Consider the following 19,804-nt stretch of genomic DNA (forward strand, 5'->3'; position numbering starts at 1 on the left):
TCCTTCTTGTGGTCGTCGAATCTCAAAGTTCATGAACGAGTACATACTGGGGAGAGGCCTTACAAATGTAAAATATGCCACAGGTATGTTAAGAGTTTTACACTTAAGGTAGTCTCCATGGCCATTTTTAGACCATTTAAACCTCCTGAAAAAGAAGAGCTCTGTATATTGATATAGGACATTGCATAGAATATTAAAGCTGGGGCTGGCATGTTTAAAATAATGTTTGCTTGCCCTCTCCCAACTCGGGGGGGGGGGGGGAATATTTTTTCCAAAAAAAATTCATGGACAACATATTTTTTGATGGGATAATAGGAATTAAAAAAAATTCTGTATGGATGTAAACATGCTAAAGAATAAAGCTGAAAATATTTCATATTTTTAAGTGGATTTGTTGATTAAATTGTTGGCCACCCAGTCTCCATGATATGAAAACTGAATATTTTAAAAAATCACTTTAAATATACTCTCTCTCAAAATTAATACATACTTATATACTTTTGTAAGTGACATGCTGGCATAAAGGGTACTTATGTACTTACTGTTGTTTAACTTGTTTACGAAACTATTAATTTGGGGAAGTACAAACAACATCTCAGGTTATTTTATACATGTACAGTGCTGTGCCCTTCTGAAATAAATGACTGAATTTGTGCAATTTTCAAAATTCTTGCAACAAATGTCAAACTCAGAAAATTTAAATTCCATCTTTTTTCAACCATATCTTCATAGGGAAAATTGTTGATTTAATTAATTTCTAGTAATTATATCTTTGTGCTTCAGTGAACTTTTCTGTGAATGCCTTCATTAATCATGCTATGGCTTTTCTGAACTTTTTTCTCCTCTTATTCTTAAAGGGTTTAAAGAGGATGTTATTTTGATGCTCTTGTAAGCATGATAAGTGCTCAAATTTTATTGAGGAAGTTCACATACATGTCTACATACAAATGCATAATTAATCCCCCGCTTTTTTTTTTTAACTTTATGAAAGATTTTGGACTTGGGGGAAGAGTCAAGTGTTATAAAAGGAAAAAATCAACACATTTTTTTTTAGAGTGGCTATATATATAATTTCCTTATATGCCTAAGTTTTGAAAAATGATACATACAATGATACATGTGATCAATTTTCACATCTAGCAACCTTCTTACATGTACCTGTAAAAATACATGTATAAACTAGCACATGTTGCTCCTTTTGGGAGACTTTTGTAATGGAGCAGTGAAGCTTATTAGTTCAAACCAAAGAGCAGTACATGTTCATTTTATTAACTTAATATGATATTAACCTCCTATTTGATTGGCTAAATCATTTAATGAAATTTTGTACAAGCTAATTTTTTTTATAGTACATTACCAGACCTTGACATACAAATGTGAAGTGTATATATAGTGTAAGGGGGGCTCTTTCATCTTTAACGCACAGTGCCACACTGCCAGATTGCAGGAGGGAAAAAAAAAACATAGGTTGATGCCACAAATCTCCCTCATGAAAATTTCCCCTAATGCAAAACGTTCCATTATTTTGTTGAAGTTGTGCCAACTGTTCATCATACAGGTTTATCAAGGGATAGATGTAGGGCAAGCAACACTTTAATTAAAGCATATTTATTTTTCTTGAAGACATGAAACAATCAGACAAAAGCATAATGGGTAGACATTTGATGCAGAATAATATGCCAAGTTTAAATAGAATTTATGTATTACTTGCTGGTGAGTAATGTATATGTCGGTAAATGCCGCAGCTTCTGCACGGAAAATAGCAAGAATTCGATCACGCTCTCCACGAGGCAGTCTAAAACAATGGACAAGACGTTTAACTTCTTCATCAGTGGCTGTCTCAAGGCATTGATTTTTTTTTTGGTGTGACCTATTTGTCTGGCATATGTTTTCTTACCAAAGACGTACCTGATCATTAGTGAGTTGGATTTCCTTTGGAAGATGATCTCGCGACGACTCGAATTTCTCCTTTCCCGTCATCATTGCCATTAGCAGACATGAAGTTTTGTGTAACATTGCCACCAGTCCTTTTGTTTCTTGAGGTCTCGAGTTCTATAATTAAGTGCAATCAATCTGAAATCTATCAGCTTCATCTTTATCATATCAAATAAAAATGTCACATTTACAAAATTTCATGGACATTAGTAACCTTTACAAAATATTAGAGTCTCATCTTTACACTATCAGTTATGAAAAATGATACATTTTCAGTAAATGGATTTGCCATTTACAAGAAATAATTTAGGATTGTGGTGCTAATGTGTCATTTTGGATCAGACTTTATAACAAATAGCATTGGGTTATGCCAAATCTACTCACTTTTTCCTATCTTAAAATGTGTGGTTCATAATGCTAATAAATGCCTTTGTGAGAAAAAGAGACATATCATTCTAATGGTTTCTTCTGGCAGTTAATAATTTTTCAACTTGGTAAAATATTTGTAAAGGTTACTGTAGGCATGATCCCCCTGTCAGGAGAGGTTAGGTGGGGGGTCCCCACTGTATGATGTTATAAATAGTATATATATAACAGTTACACATTTTCATGTAAGTCCAGAGCCCATCGTATGCATCTTATGATCAGTGCCTTATTTCTTCTTAAAATGAATAAGTGATGAAAACATAATCTGACTTGCTGATCGGTTACATATATTTCTCTTATTACTTCTTTAATAAATTCTATTTACTAAAGATTTCTAATTCCCCCAATTTATGTCAGCTGGATTAATGCATCTTTTATCTAAATTATATTTTTTATGAGAGAGAGAGAGAGAGGAAAAAAGAACTAACTGTGGAATTTGATTTCTAAAGTTACAAGTCACAATAGAAAAATAATTCTCATGTTATGATTCCAGGAAAAAAAAGAGTAATTGCGTCAAAAAATTACATACAAAAGTTTTCCAAAAAATACTAATCTTATGATAAGTATTGCGATCTTTTTGCAAGATAAGTGCTAGTGCACGTTTTTATATTAGCAAGTTTTAAATAGAAATCATTTTTCAGAAGCAAAAGAAATTGTATTATAAAATGTCCTATCTTTGAGATTAGACAGACATCGGAATGGAAAACATGAATTGTCCTCATTAATTTTTTTATGGTTTCCTAATATAATTGAAGGGCAATTTCATCAAAACCTTTATGCACTTAAATATGCGTGCACCTAATGCACTGCATGAATCAAATGCAGAGGAGTTCCTTAGGGGAAAATTGACAGCGATAATCATATAAAGTGTTTGTTAGAAAACATGGCAGGTTTTACAATTCTAAAGACATTAAAAGTTGTTTTACGATCATAAAAAGAAGATCCATCCCAAATTTGCTTAAGGAAAGAGGATGCATTGGAGGGCATCAAATGACAGGCTATTATGTATTAATGTGGTCTTTGTACTCTTAATGCAAGTGGAAATAGTTGTTGCTAAATTGTTCTGCCAGCGGTTTTATTGTGTGCATAAAAAAACGCTATTAATTTTCCCATGCAAAAAAAATAAATTCATTTCTGACGCAAAACATGAGACCGGGAGATGTATAGGTGATATCTGCAACGATAAAGAATTTGTAAAAAACATCGATTGGGGGGGTTTCTTTGAGGGGCAGTGATGCGGATCAGAGCAAATAGAAGGAGGAGGAGTAATGGCTATGTTCATATTTTGAGAGGATCAATAGCTAAGCCATGGGGATTGAGCTTAGAGCTTAAAATTTAATTCAACTGATAGTTCATTTGTTGAGGCATGTCACAGGGCGCAATTTAATATTGATAATTAGTAAGGGGAAAAAAATCCATTCAAGTGACATATTCTAAATGCGCTATGTCATATTAACGGGGAGTGAACAACATATTGTTGAGACTCAGGGGGAATGAACGATCGTACTCCTGAATGCTAATTTGACCTCAGCAGGGCAAATGTTTGCCGGTGTCCTTGGTTGTACAAGAAAGAGACCAGTATTTACATATACCTCAAAGTTCACTCACCTTAAAAACCACAATCAAAAACATTTGGAAGATCTCTGTCAACAAAATTGAGCAGATGATTCCAGGACTTTGATTTTAATTTATCTCTGTTGAGTATGACATTTGTTGTGTGAAAAATTCTGAATATTTTTTTTTTAACAAATAAAAAAAAAATTAATTACAGGATATCTGGAGCCAAAGGGTTATTTCATGTTCTCAAGGCTTCTATTTGAAATCGGTGATGTCTTCCAAATAATAAAGACAAATAGATTTTTTTAAAATTTAAAATGAATTGAACATAAGTAACAGACTTTAGGGATCAGACAAAGAGCAGATTGATATTGACCTGCTGTTTTTGTGTCCCCATTTGAGCCAGCACATCTTGTTCAGTTTGTGACAGCTGGCACACTTGACTACATTTATGTCCTTATGTGGAGTCAGATAGCTCAGAAAATGTCAAAAAAATATCGGGTTTGAATTACATTACTTATAGGACAACACATGTTGAAAAAAAGTTCAATACGTGAAATAAAGGCTTTTGTGGAATCCCATTCTGTGGCTGCATGTTGCCTAGCATCTTTTTAATTTTTTTTTTGTAGGGGGTGTATGTTATTATATTACTATCATATGGTAAATAAGTACAATTGACTTATTGACAGTCTCACAGATGTTAAACAAATTTTTAAAAATGCCATATTTAATTATTCAAAACACAATTTCTTAAATGATTGCACAATATATTAACTTTGTACGATATTTTTTTTTGTAAATTTAAAAAAAAACCTCTTGGCATAGAAGCTACACGTATAACAACATGCTTTAAGTCATATTTCTTCAGCATGAAAAGTTCATATGACCCAAATTAGCTCGAGGAATCTAATATACCATTGTAAAGTCTAATGGTAGATTATGGCTCTACTGCAGTTAAGTTTTCTGATGATTCTAATGTATAGATTATCAGACTGTAATAGAAACAGACAAAGAAATATAGAAACTGACCCTTACCTCTGTAATTTTCTGTGACGCATTTTTTTTAAAGAGATAAGGAAGAAAAAAAACTTGCCCATCTTTTGTTTTTAGTACAGAAACGTCAGGACATTTGTAAGAGATACTGCAAAGGGAAGCTTTAATTGGATACTGCAATAAAAACATTTTCATCTTTATTTCTCCATGTCATGGCTAACGGTATAATATGTTATGAAGAGGTTAGAAATCCCTTGTTATTTGTGGAATTTCTCTTGAGCAATCCATGTACATGCATATGAATTCTAAAAATATTTTTAAATTGACTCCTAATGTTTTTTTTTTTTTTTTTTTTTTTTTTTGTAATGATACAAGGGTTTGAATGAATAATTAATCATTGAAGAAAAGTATAGATTTTAAAAAAGCTTTGAATTACTCCCTAACGGAAAAGTTGCCCCATTTCTTGGGCTGTTGAACCATAGATGTTGATTTCAGCTTCTGTTATCTTGAAGGATAGGTGTTAATGATTTAAGATGAATGTATTCTTAGATCTCTTCCAACTGAAAGACAATTGTTTTTTTTTTTACTTTCTTCTCATTTTGTCGGAAAGTAAATCATGTAAGATTGTAATTAAGAGGAGAGAAAAAAATGAAAGCTATATAAATTCTATTTTTGGTCATCAGCCATTGTTCTAAGTTGTGTTGGTCTTTTTAGGTGAAGTATTTATTAGTAAATCTGCCAGAGTAATTGGTAATTTCCAATCACCCTTGCCGCTTTATTAGCCATTGGCTGGCACAGTCCATCAGTGCTACCGAACTTGGCTAAATCTGTGTCTGTCGACTGAGGAAACCAGACAGTGCTCACTTTTCTTGTTGTTTATTTATGGCTATCGTAAAATCAAAGTCACCTATAATCAAACAATCAGACAGCAACCCTGGAGAAAATGCAGCTTCCTTGGGTGAAAAAATAGCAGACAAAAGATGTTTAATTTTTTTTGCTTGAAGGGGCAAAAAAATGGAAGAAATCAACTTTGGGATTAAAGGGGGGGGGACTTTATTTTTTCTTTCATTATTAGAATTTTACATTTATAAGTTTGAGCTCAATTGCTCTTCATGTTTTTCTCTTATGATACATGCCCTTAAAAACTTACTTATATTATTTAGACAGTTAGTTGTTAGTACTTACAGTACATTGGTACTTGTCACACATTTTGAATGACATTATAGTAATTGTTTGAAACTGTCACAGGAAAGAAAACATGCCATGCTTGCAAGAAAACTACCGTATAAGTTGAAATTTTAGCAGCCGCAAATTTAGCGATTTGTCCTTAAAAATGGGTATTTAATTTTTAGCGATAAGTAATTTTAGCAATATTTAAAAGCTCACTAAAGAGGCCATTACAAACAAAACGCAATTAAGGATTTCCATCCCTAATGGGACCAAATTCCCTACCCTTATATGTCCGTCCAGTACATAATACTCTGATATTATATTAAAGCATTTTATAGTGGAAAAGGATTGACCGCGAGAAAGTTTTAAAAATTTCATTAATAAAGCAGTAGTTAATTAACAAAGATTGCATTGAAGTCTATGGGGAAAAGCGTTTTTTCAAAATAAAAATTTAAATGAATTGAATATCAATAAATCCTGCGGTGGAAAGATGCATTGAAACGTTAAAAATAGAATGACAATTGAAAACAATTTTTTTATCTAATTTTTTAAAATTGATTTTTTTTCTACCAAAATTTAAGGTCATAAATAAGGACACATCCCACTATACATACTAATAGTAATAAATGGGAATCATGTCTAAATAAACCTAGTATTCAAAGCCTACATATCTGTTATGTATTCAATTTCCTTGAATTTGTTCCTATTAAGGATTGAATACCTTAATTTTAGCGATCTCAACACCCTCGCTAATAATGCCAAAATTAAATCCGCGCTAAAAATTCTGCTTATACTGTAAATATAATGTAAATTTTCCAACTGTTTTGAAATCCTTTAAATTTCTGATCTGGATACGAAAAAAAAAAAAGGAATGGTTCCTATCAATAATCATTGATCTAAGATACAAGTTTTTGTTCATGTTATGCTCTATATTTAGATATTTTAAGAAACACCTCCTTGGTAAGATTTATTGGCAGTGTGTGTCCAAGGTGATAGGAATACTATAAGAAGGGGAACCATCACTGACAAGGAAAAACTGTCGAAAGTTACTGATAACGCTACATCTGCCTCCCTTCATCATCTGAGAGATTTAAAATGAATTCATGTTTTTTCATACAACTATGGGGTCACTGATAAGATTACGAAATCTCTCGTAAGAAAAGCTTCTCTTTTTTTTTAAACTTTTTTTTAACGTTCCTTCCATTCAGATCAGATAAGGTTACAAGTTGTAGAGTAAATTCCTGCCATACACAAGATCGTTTATGTTGTAATAAACACATAGTGTGTATGAATATTTATAGTAAGGCAATTCCACGGATAATGCTGTAAAGCACACGATTTCGTAATTTTGCCTTATTTTTTATCGGTATTAATTTAAGTAAACAATATGTACACCCATAAATCATCCTGCTTAGCTTCCATGAAATACTATCTCGTAAAAACATGACAGGCACATCAGCTGAAATCTTGATGGAATTTCAAGTTTGTTTTTTTTTAGGTTAATTGCCCATAAGATGCAATGACCTACCTTTTCGCCACCCTTAAATTCATTGTATGGTGACATGACACATGAAAAAAAAAAATGGATGACCATTGACCTACATTTTTAAATAAAGTCAATGAACATTAAACATTAAGTACATGAGAGCATATATGTTGATATGTCATAGTTATTAATTATTGAAATATTATATGACAAGTCATGGTTAATGGAACTGCTTCATGCCATTAATGAATTTCTGCATAACATGATAGGGTTGGTTAAATCCATAGTATCCTCAGAATGTGTAAAATATCTTTGGCTTTTTGCATGTGCTTTGTCATTTAAATTTTAACGACATCATGCAATTCCCAAATGTTAATTTAAATGCCTCCCTTTTTGCCTTAATGGAACTCAAAACTTGTGGGCTGTAATGATAATATAAAAAGCTTTTTGATATTTTCAACCATGCCCTCATGCAATGAATGTAATTAAAGTTTAAAAAACTCATTTATCTAGGCTGTTTACAAAAAAAATCTCGGAGGTTAAAAAGGTTTTGGTTGTGCTTCATTTAGCAATAAAGCGTTCATACCAGGCTGTACATGTGAACCTATTGAATTTATTCCAAACGGGCCATACCCCCTTAAAATAGAGAATAAGGTCACATTGGAGATGATACCCCCCACCATTATTACAACATGAAATCTGATATCCACTGATCCCACTATCACAAATTAGGGCAGTGAATGCACTTTAAAATTAAATTATATAAGTAAATAATATTATTTATTTAAGTGAAGTAAAACTTTTGTTCCATAGCCTGGAGGGGATAAAAGGGAATTCTTAAACAGTGTGGTATTGATCGATTAATGACTATGTCCTTATAATTTCCTCTGTTTATGGCAGGACAAAGCCTTTATGTACTAACCGATTTTTTTTTTCTCTATGGTACAGTCATCTTTGCATGTTTTTAAGTATCGACCTCCAACAAAAATTGTAATACTACAAGGAAAGTATCCTGAGAAGGTTGTTCACCCAAATCCTGCTGGGGGGAGATAAAAAAAAAAAGGAGAGATGCTTTATTAAGACTGGCACTTGGCCAAGGCTAAAAACAACAATTTTGGGATTACAGAATTATTAGTAATAAAAAAGGAGGAGAAGAAGAAAATAATGATTTGATGCGTGCGCTTGTTTGTTTATTGGGGTCTTTCCAGGTCATTTTCAGGACACGTAGGTCAATTGATAAAATGATGTCATAAGGCAATGTCATTGTGATAAATCAAAGCCTTGTTGTTTTAAGCAGTAATCCTAGCAGTACAATGGAGGGGGATTGTCATAAAAATACTGATTATTTGCCTTAATTTGACCTGTAGGAAAAATACTTGTAAGTGTATAGCGATTTCCTGGGGTAGTTTTTCAGTCCTGACGAGGATTTTTTGTATTCAGGAGTGGGAAGGCTATTTTCATAATTTCCGCAGTACCTACGATCGATCATAGAGCATATGAAGAATATTACGAGAGAAAAAAGTAGAACGGAGAGCCCCATTAACTGATCAATAGGCATCTGTGGTCATTGAAGTGAAAATAAAAAAAACCATCTGATTAAAAAAGTGCTATGTTCTCTCATGCATAGACACATGTTGCTCATCGTGGCAGGTTTGCCAAGCTAATTAAGATTCATGCATACAAACCCTGAAGCATTTTTTTTCCTCTCAACTGCGCAAAAGTGTATTTGTTATGTGTGCGTAACAAAAAAACAAATGTTAACTGCCAACAAGTAGCATGTTTTTGAGTTACGACACAGGCAAGTGAGCAGATAATGAGCTGCCATTAAAGCATGCACCACTGAAAATTAGCCCTTCTTCATTTTAGTTCTACATTTTAAATAGGTCATGCTGAGTGAGAGATATAATTACATTTTTTCCATGATGAAGAAGCATATTTTACATCATCTTTAATTGGTTTTTATTCTTGAATGAAACAAACATAAGAGTGATATTTTCCGAAGCTTAACTGTTGATGCATTTACTGCTGTAATGATATTGGGAAGAATAAAAATGTACTGAAGTATCCCTTAAGATTTTGTTTCATTATAAATTCATTATGTGGAATAGTGTAACGTTAACATCAAAGATGGAAGTGGGAGGGAGATTTTACAGATGAGAGAGAGAGAGAGTGTGGGCAGATGTTACATGTGTGTGTCGAACGGAAGTTTGTTTACAGATGGGGGAAGACGTTGCATACTACAATCCCACTTGTTATTTTACATTGTATAATCACCCCTTTTATTGTTTTGCTATTGCTCTACAACTTAAGGATATCCGATCCTCAGCCAGGAAGGATAACTCCAAAAATTAACATTTAATTTGAAATGCATCAAAATTAAGCTTGAAAATGAAATTTTTTTATGCAACAATTTTCATTGTTTTCATCTTTATAAGATTCAAGGTCTTTGGAAGTCTTAGAAAAGGTCTTATAAAAGATGACATTTGTACCCTATAAAAGGGGAAAAAATTAGTACAGCTTTAGATAAATAAGATTTTCTTGAATCCAGCCTTAGATACCAATGTTTATTAGCATGATATGAAATGAGAAGTGATTTATGGTGTCTTGCAATGATAGCAAAAGCCTTTTACACCATGTATTATAGAATACATGATGGAAATAGAAGACAAAAAATACCAAATAAGTATAAAAATCATGACAATTTCTCTGAATGCCTGGATACCTATCGTTTTTTAGCTTAAAATATATTTGTTGATCAATTTGCAATTAGAAAATGCATAGCTGATATTCCAATTCGCTTTTTCTGCAAAAATATTGGAGATTTTACAATTTTCCCTATATAATATGATTAACTTTGATCTTTAACTTTAAAGAAATATTGTGGATAAAATAACTTAACTTTGTGGATTCAGAGATACTTTTATGAGTATTTTTGATTACTTAACTACTAATTTTATAAACCTGAGGATCGGACTACCTTAAGTTTTTGTCTTTCAGGTGCTTCACACAGTCCAATGATTTAAGACGACATGAAAGAAATGTCCACATGAGGGGAAAGTTGACCAACTATCGGAATCCAATCGCTCCGTCAAACCGTAACACGAGTCAGATGAATCTGGCCACGTACCAGGCCTTTGCCATGCAGCAGAGGGCCCTGTTACACCACGCCCTGACCTACGAGAGTCTGATGCAGAGTGCTGTGGTCACACAAGCGAGGTAGGGTGGAGTTAGCAGAAAAATGTACTGTATACATGGAAATTTCGCCATCACTTTATTTATCGCCCCTTTTGTCCCAACTTCAATTGAGCGAATTTAAAAAGGGGTGAGTTCAAAGCATACAGTATAATTTCTTAAACAAAACAGTGACTGGGCGAATTTAAAACAGGGGAAAATTGTTTGCAAGTGTGAAAATTAAGTGGGGCGAAAATTACCTTGTATACAGTATTCAAACTGCATGGTATCAATTTTACAGAGCAAACGATTCTGATATTAAAATTGTAAATAGTGTAAGAAATTTTTAGTAAGTTCAGTTGTTAAAAAATAAAAATTCCACTAGATTGTGAGTTACATTTTGATGCAAAATTAAAATGTAACTTTATTTGGTTGTCAAAAAAAGAAATATAGCTTTTTGATCAGTATTGGTATGAAGTACAGTAACCTGGTGTTTTATTTGTAGATTGATGCAGGCTGGAGGTTCCACTGTTTCGTTGCCTTCGATGAGCGCCCCGTCGGACACCAGCGTGTCTACCTCATCAGATTCCCATCAGCGCCGCCTGGCGGGGTCCCCCGACTCCATCAAACTGGAACAGGTCACACCCCCATCTTCACCCAACAGAGAGCGCTCACTCTCTAACCCCGGGCTGGTGAACTCCTCTGCAGTGGGCGGGGACCAGTTGTACATGGCTCCAAGATCCAACAGCACCTCAGCTGTAAGTTTGCTGTGTTCTTAAAATGGAGGACGCCACATTTTTCTAACAGCTATTCTTTTTAAATTCGTCAGTAAATATAAAAAAAAAAAATCGTAAAAATCATTTTGAGTTAGTAAAAGTCATGATGAATATATACTGAAAGGAAAAAGAAACGCAGGGTAGCATAATTGTCGATAAAAATTTGACCACTTGACCGAAAATTACGAAAATTGGTCAGATGGGAAATTTAGTTACTGTGCATCAAAATCAGTATTCAGAATTACCCAACCGTAAAATTTATGACGTCACGTAGGGAAAACACTAAAAAGCCCAAAACACGTGCAATTTGATAACGACGTGTTTGTCCACAAATCTTGTTGCATTATTTGATGCATATGAGGTATGCACATCGTTTTTCAATATTAAGAGACATTATGAATTTATTGCAATCTTGGCATAGTTTACGGAATTTCAATGGGGTCTTGTTTTCGAATTGCCTAATTAATGAAAAAGGCAACAACGGTTTACTAAGCAGTCTCTTGTAAATTTTCCCCCATAAAACTTTTTAGCCGTTGTCAGAGAGGGTCTGGAGTGGATTTCAATCAACCGTGACGATGACGTTAACGCGAAACAGAGTCATGTTACTAGCGGGTTATTCGTCCTGCCATCTCTTAAATCGCCACCTTACTACCACAAAAACAGCCATTTATAGTGTACACGATTATAATCATTACAATCATACGAAATTTGAAAGAAAACAATTCCGCAATTTGGTTTTTTGAGCCAGTCAACTTACTGTTGTATTCCTCTCACTGGCGCATGCGCGCGCCGTTTGACTTCTTTTTTTGCGTGGTTACCCATGCTAAATATAGCCAGGGTTTGAAAGATAAACACTCTGATGAAATTCCATGCAAAGGAGAAATAAGACTCTGACAGATGCACGAGATGGACATTGAAGATAATGAGAGTTTTCGATTTTCCCTTTTGGGGGGTATCGCCATTTGAGCTTCAATAACTCATGAATAATTACACAAAATCATATGAGAATTTGGTTATATCTTTTTGAAAGATGATTTTAAAAGTTAGATAGGAAAACTAAAAAGTATTTTAAGAAAAACCAATCTAATTCACCTCAAAAGTTTACCCTGCGTTTCTTTTTCCTTTCAGTATATTTGATACACAGTTAAAAGTTACAAAACTTTAGATGACAAGAGTTGTCTTTCTTTGTTGTGTATTAATGCTAAGCATTCTCCATTTTAGCTAAATGCAGGTTTACTGCATTCACCTCCTGCACTGTCGACTTCCACCTATTCGGGATATGCGGCTGGCAGTAACTCAGTCAATGGAAGTCCACCCGCCCTTGCCCAAGTCACTGCCACTATGTCTCCTACACTGTCTGCATACAAGTAAGGGGATTTTATCAATTTTCATAAGATGATGAATTGATGACTTAATGTAAGGCTAAAAGGAATTTAAATGTTTAGTTTCAAATCATGATTGGTTAAACAGAAAACATGATATAAATGTACCGAAATGACTCTGAAATATATGTCAGAAAATGTATTTTATGAGATTTTTAAGTTGCTTTGAAACTGAAGATAAAGTGAGGAGGCAAAAAATAAGTTTAGAAAAATTTTTCGAAAAGCCAAATTGAAGTTCATAATAAAGTGAGTTAGACAAGAGATGAATATTGTGGTAAGTCGTATGTTGGTGTTTCAATGATGACCTTGTTTAACAGGTTGTCATTTGAATCTGCCTCGAGCTCAAGTCTACCTCACTCAGCCCTGAGACGACTACCTCCAATATCATCTATTTATAGTAACCACCTGAATACCTCAGTCACTGACAACAAAGTCATTGACCTCAGCATGAAGTCCACAAGCAGCGGGGAGTCCGAGGATGGCGACTGGAAGTCACGCATCATCGCCGAGCATTTCAAGCGTGAAGAGACGAGCCTCATCGCTTCAAAGAGTCCCCCCGTCTCGGAAACGGAGAGCGATGAAAAACGGGACGTGACAACCACATCCATTACACCAACAGGGGACTCGGGAATCCATCACTGTCCTCACTGTAACATCTTCTTTCACGACTTCACGATGTACCACCTCCACAAGAGTCTACATTCGCCGCTGGACAACGATCCGTTCCGATGTCCTTCCTGTCAGAAGCATTGTCAGGACCGCATAGAATTCATGTTCCATATTGTTTGGCATGTGAAGTATCCACACACCATCCCTAACTATGAGCCTTTTAAGGAGGAGTACCAGACTTAAACTGGTTCTCTTACAGTGGATAGACGTAAGCATAATGGTAGGTTGCACAGGATGGGTAACTTAAATTTCTGCACTTCTTGTGTAGAAAAAATTCTTAGTCTTGCACTTTGTGTTCCAAAAATTGGTAATTGCAAGAATAATATATTATTAGCTCACCTGAGCCGAAGGCTCAAGTGAGCTTTTCTGATCAAAATTTGTCCGTTGTCTGTTGTCGTTGTCGTCGTCGTTGTCGTAAACTTTTCACATTTTCATCTTCTCCTCAAGAACCACTGGGCCAATTTCAACCAAACTTGGCACAAAGTATCCTTGGGTGAAGGGGATTCAAGTTTGTTCAAATGAAGGGCCACGCCCTTTTCCAAGGGGAGATAATCATGAATTAGAGAAAAATTATTGGCATTTTTAAAAAATCTTCTTCTCAAGAACCACTGGAACAGGAAAGATGAAACTCATGTGGAATCATCCTCAGATAGTGTAGATTCAAATTTGTTCAAGTCATGACCCCCGGGGGTAGGGTGGGGCCAAAATGTCCGATCAGTTTTACATAGGAATATATAGGAAAAATCGTTAAAAATCTTCTTCTCAAGAACCACTGGGCCAGGAAAGATGAAACTCATGTGGAATCATCCTCAGGTAATGAAGATATAAATTTGTTCAAGTCATGACCCCCGGGGGTAGGGCGGGGCCAAAATGGCCGATCAAAGTTTTGCATAGGAATATATAGGAAAAATCTTTAAAAATCTTCTTCTCAAGAACCACTGGGCCAGGAAAGATGAAACTCATGTGGAATCATCCTCAGGTAATGTAGATATAAATTTGTTCAAGTCATGACCCCCGGGGGTAGGGCGGGGCCAAAATGGCCGATCAAAGTTTTACATAGGAATATTTAGGAAAAATCTATAAAAATCTTCTTCTCAAGAACCACTGGGCCAGGAAAGATGAAACTCATGTGGAATCATCCTCAGGTAATGTAGATTTAAATTTGTTCAAGTCATGACCCCTGGGTGTAGGGCGTGGCCAAAATGGCCGACCAAAGTTTTACATAGAAATATATAGGGAAACCTTTTTAAATTTTCTTTTCAAGTACTTCAAAGCCAGGATTAGTTATATTTGTATGGAATCATCCTCAGGTAATGTAGATTCTAGTTCATTCAAATTATGAACCCCTTGGGGGTTAAAATTCAAGCCCTCCCCCAACTTAAGTTAACTTTCAGTTCTGATCTGATATGTGTTTTTTCCTAGCTGATGTGCTCAGGTGAGTGCTGTGGCCCCTGGGCCTCGTTTTAATTATTGCAATTTATATGCTTAAAGATTATTTTATGAATATATAATATTATAGCCTCTCATATCTTAGTTGTATTGTTGACTTGTTTTCAGATGAACCTCAATAGAAGTGCAATACATCATCCTCATCCACTTGGTAACCTTCCTAGAAGTTCAAAGATCACTTTGGAAACCTTTTAAGGTGTACAGCCTTCACTCCTGAACCTTCCTTGAAGTTCAGAGTTGATAGCTTTTGGAGTTCCGAGTTCACTTCTTTGAACTTTGGATCAAGTCAGGTTAAGGGAGATAATCCCCTCTCTCTATGTTTAATCATGTATCTGTAATACAAAGAGATCTCGCTACATGTAGTCTGGTGTGTAATGGACAACACCAGCGGAATCGTCTCTCGATGTTTGACCTATTTAAATGTAATCTTGATATGTGAAAACTTTTTACCTTAGTGCTTGTAATTGAAGAATTTTTGTTGAATTTCATATATGTGTATCCAATTTTTTTGACAAAAATCATTCATGGTATATTTTTGAATTGATTTATATTTCTACTTATCCCTTCCCATTTAAAAAAAAGTATTTTATCAAAATACAAACAGTAAATCCATAACATGGGGAGATTTTTGTTCAATTAAAAAAGTTTTAAGGGTTTTGCATTTTAATAGCTCATTGGGACATCCATATTGAAAGTTCATCCGGGTCAGTTTTGGCATTACTCTTTTTATCAATTATGGAATTTTAAGACAAAACAATTTAATTCTAAAACTTTAAAGATGATCACTAATGTCCAGTTTCTGTCTTACTTGATTTGTAGTTTTACCGAATGTTAAAAATAAGATTTTTTTCATTGGTTGTCTAAATTTTGTTGATTCAGTTTTTAGAAACAGGATTAGTACTATTTCATTATACTTACTGAGTGCTATTAAGAGACGAATTCATTTATTTAGGTATCATGTATTGTAAAAACAGGCTTCAGCAAGGCTGATCTTTTGACACTGAAGTGTCATGTATCCATGGTAATGGTAGGGATCCTTTTTTATCTCCCTTATCAGAAGAGCTTCACCAGGGGGAAACAATTTGACCTCAGATAGTGCTGTTTTGTGCCAGTTAAATATTCTGTCAAATTTGATAGGAAAACCGATAATACGGGTATAATATTTCGTGTCTTGAGCTCATCTAAAGCACATTATCGAACATACTAGTGGATTTAATTTTACCAAGATTCCTACCTGGGTACCCATTGTCATCGCGTCATATTTATAACTCATGTGATATATACACATCGTCTCTGTTTTCATGTTTACTGAAAAAACTTGTGCCATATGTTTTTTATCATTGTGTTCGGGAGAATTAAAACTTCCTGATAGAACTTTTATACTGTTGTTTTAGGGAGCTATTTTTTTTTTTTGTCATGTTCCTAGAGAACAAACCCGTATTTTGTGTTTATATTTAGACTGATATGTTCATTTTTGTTATGTTTTAGGTATGTTCTCTTGATCAGTAAGAGGTTGTTAGGATTTTTTTTAGCAGAAAAAAAGCATTTTAATTTCCGTTGTTAAGACTAAATTATTTAATTGGCAGCCTTTTGGTGCATAACAAGAATTTTTAGAGATTTTTCCTTTTGGTCCTGATGATAAAGCAGACCTATTTGAATGCTAATAACCCACTAGTCCAGGACAACTATATTTCGCTCTGGTTAATGGTTAAAATGGGGGCTTTAAAGTGATTTATCTCATGTGTTCACCTCAGATTTAACCAAAACATATTTTGCTCAGCAGTTGAAACAGTAAATTGTAACTGCTTCAGAACGCAATTATTCCTCCGGTGAATGAAATTGCAAGCCATATTTTCATGCTAATGTTTCATTACTTGCATTTTTAATATCATTCAAAATCAAAATAAATATTCTTCATTGGTAGATTAGAAAAATTTCACACGAGTTTTCAATACATCTTAAATAAGAATTTTTAGGGTTTAGATTATTATCTGTTGATCTTTTTTGAAATGACAAAAGTTTTGAAACATTATTAACATTTTTTGCAAGAGAATAATTTTTTTTATTGCGGAGTTGAAATACAAACAGGCCACATGGCCTAATGTCCGGTGAGGAATAAACTACATCTGCTGAATACAGAAGTTGCATTTCATTCCAGGGCGAAGTTTTTCTCTGTCATTGCCATATTTGAGCCTCCGGTGTGTAATTGTCTCGCTAATGGTGTTCAAACACAATTATTATTTTTGCATGAACTAGTTAGCTAGAAAACATTTTTGAACAATAGAGTGTGATCCGTAAATCAAAATTGAACTGCACAAGTCAAAAATGATTACATCAAAATTTTGATCATTTTTTTGCAATATACTTTATATTTGGATTTTTTTAATTCTACAATTTTATAAGAACATGGAGTGGAATTTCATATTTTTTTGTCTTGTTTCTTGCTGTCTTGCATTGTTTTCTGTACAAGTTTAAACTTATCCTTACATAGGATATTGCTGTTGGTCCGGTGTTTAAAAACTTTGTTGTTTATGTGTTGTGTTTCAGTGTTAATGAGTAGACACTCTTGTTTTGGAAAACTAAAGAAAGACACTGATGAAATGCAGAAGTCAGTACTGAATGTTGATTGTATATATAACTACTCATATATTTTTTTCTCTCCATATTTATGTATAGTAGTCTCCCTTTCCTTCTCATTTTTCAAAAATGAATTCTGATTGAACCTGTTAAAAACAAAAGATTTTTGTAAGATTTGTTATTGATATTGTCAAATAATATATGGAAAATGATGTTTAAAAACAAATTCATTTTTAATCCTTGCCTTTTTCTTCACATGTCAGCTTTAAAATTAGAAATTAATTAACTGCACTAGATATAATTAAGTACATGTGAAAAAGAGTAGGATCTATCCTGAAGATCATTTAATATCTCTTTAATGTTTGTTCTTTATTTATTTTCTAATCTCAGGATTGCTTTAATATACATATGCATATGGTATTTTTATTTTTCCATGTATCCATGACCTTGACCCTTGACATTTCACCTTCTCACTATGTTACGTCTTGAACTCAGGAGTCTTGTCGTCAGACGGGTAGCAGACGACAAGTGAATTATGATCTACCTCATTTTAAGAGTAATTCTGTATATATACATAATACCTATTAGCTTTGGTAATATTTTGTGTGCAACTGTTTCTTGGGTATTTTTAACTTTCTCTGTGCTTTGACTGTATTATTATTTTTTTCTTGGTATGATTTTGGCGATGGGGATCATTTGAGGAGTTGGGTCTTAACGTTTGTGTCAAGGAGTAAAATTAAGTTAACCCAGGCTGCTGAGGATATATGTCCTATTTAACAAGAGAGCTTAAGGAGTTATTTTTGTAAGCCAGAGGAGTAAGTTGTTAAGAGTTTTCATCTATTGGTCATAGCCTCTTCAAGTTTGATAAGTCTTACTTGTACGTGTAAGCTTTTAATATCTGGGTGTTCAAGGCCTTTTTATTCAAATATATATTGTTTGCTGTATATAGTTATACCTGTATATTGTCTAAAGGTATTGCTTCTCATGTATATTTTGTATAGTTGATTATCAAATGTTGGATCCATTATAAATGTAATAGATATATAAAAATATATATATATAGGTTTTGTTCAGGTGATATTCCAGCAATGAGTGAATACTGATTTTATGAAATTGATGTTACTAATTTACAAGCAGAATTTTTACACCAATATCAAGCATACATTTTTTTTTGTATTGAGAGACATTCTAATTGATATATATATAATTGTCTATGTTTTTGTATAGTTTTTTGACTCGTTGAAGTTGTTTTATTTTCTAATGCATAATTTTTTAGATTTTGTTAAAAAGTGAAGAGATGGTGTACTAGAAAATTTTATTCTATAGATTTTGAATACCTCAACAAAACCAGATGTAAATCCAGGGATAAAGTATGTACGATGTTTCAGATAACAGTATTTTTACATCAGAAAGTAAATCCACATAACGCTACCTCAATAAGGCAATTAATACCTGCCATCAAATCCACAGAATTTTAATTAATTACCTCAAAACTCGTAACGACTGCACCATATGTTGAACAGAAAAGCTGAATCCGAATTTGCTGATATTTTTGTATAGATAATTGAATTTTTTGAAACTACCTCAGAAAAAATCTTTTTTTTCTGTCCCCCCTCCCCCTCCAAGCGATGTACTATTGGTAATTATTTATAGTCCTTCGAACATTATATGGGTAATGAAGGACTATGACTACTGCTTGTGTAATTGTGTCTCTAAGTTCTTTTTAAGCTAGTAATATTGTATGTAATTTTTTACGATTTTTGGAGAAGGCAATGCAATTTTCTACTAAGATCTATAGAAAAATTATGACTATAAATTGTAATTGGAAATAATTTTGTAATATATTTATAAATTTTAAAAAAAAAAATGCTGAAAATACAAACATTTTTCTGGTCAGTTATATGTTTCTGGCAAAATCATTAGAGAGGAAAAAAAAAGAATTGCAATGTCTTCTTCAGTACCATGAGAAAGAACAATAACTCTTGCTTCGTGACCCGGTGACCTTTGGATCTGCTGGTACAATCGCTAATGCAACATGTTACATAGTGCTATACTGCCAAGCTTTTTTCCTGCTGCATAGCCACACTGTATTTTTTTAAATGAACTTAACATATTGAAATCTTTTATATATATTGTTGTTGTATTAGTGAATTTGAAGTTTTGAATGAAGAAAATGAAAAACGTTTAAAAGATGAAGATAATGTAGTACATGT

The 19,804-nt window shown here is 33.6% G+C and overlaps 1 protein-coding gene and 1 long non-coding RNA gene across 10 annotated transcripts in view; one reads left to right on the top strand and one right to left on the bottom strand.

Annotated features, from left to right (window-relative positions):
- LOC134246128 (zinc finger protein 236-like) overlaps window positions 1-15,707 on the top strand; it is a 19,088-nt gene extending 3,381 nt beyond the window's left edge. For 6 of the 8 annotated variants that reach the window (XM_062728407.1, XM_062728405.1, XM_062728402.1 and 3 more), the window contains 6 exons: window positions 1-83; window positions 10,565-10,783; window positions 11,244-11,496; window positions 12,736-12,881; window positions 13,214-13,785; window positions 15,123-15,707. The exon at window positions 1-83 is cut by the window's left edge and continues 176 nt beyond it. In XM_062728407.1, coding sequence (XP_062584391.1) covers window positions 1-83; window positions 10,565-10,783; window positions 11,244-11,496; window positions 12,736-12,881; window positions 13,214-13,748 — 1,236 coding nt within the window. In that variant the 3' untranslated portion in view covers window positions 13,749-13,785; window positions 15,123-15,707. The remainder of the gene's footprint in view (window positions 84-10,564; window positions 10,784-11,243; window positions 11,497-12,735; window positions 12,882-13,213; window positions 13,786-15,122) is intronic. The other 2 variants (XM_062728403.1, XM_062728410.1) reach the window with 2 other exon arrangements.
- On the bottom strand, window positions 1,318-4,216 carry LOC134246116 (uncharacterized). Of its 2 annotated transcripts, none has more exons than XR_009987576.1 (3): window positions 4,131-4,216; window positions 1,909-2,036; window positions 1,318-1,795 (listed from the first exon to the last, which is right to left on the bottom strand). It is a non-coding gene; the product is annotated as an uncharacterized LOC134246116 (long non-coding RNA). The 2 variants fall into 2 exon arrangements; XR_009987575.1 differs by having other exon boundaries at window positions 1,909-2,044.
- Window positions 15,708-19,804: the final 4,097 nt, after the last annotated feature.

This window comes from Saccostrea cucullata, unplaced genomic scaffold (genome assembly GCF_032062105.1).
Source record: "Saccostrea cucullata isolate Sc308-1 unplaced genomic scaffold, CSIRO_AGI_Scuc_v1 ctg47, whole genome shotgun sequence".
Taxonomy (NCBI): domain Eukaryota; kingdom Metazoa; phylum Mollusca; class Bivalvia; order Ostreida; family Ostreidae; genus Saccostrea; species Saccostrea cuccullata.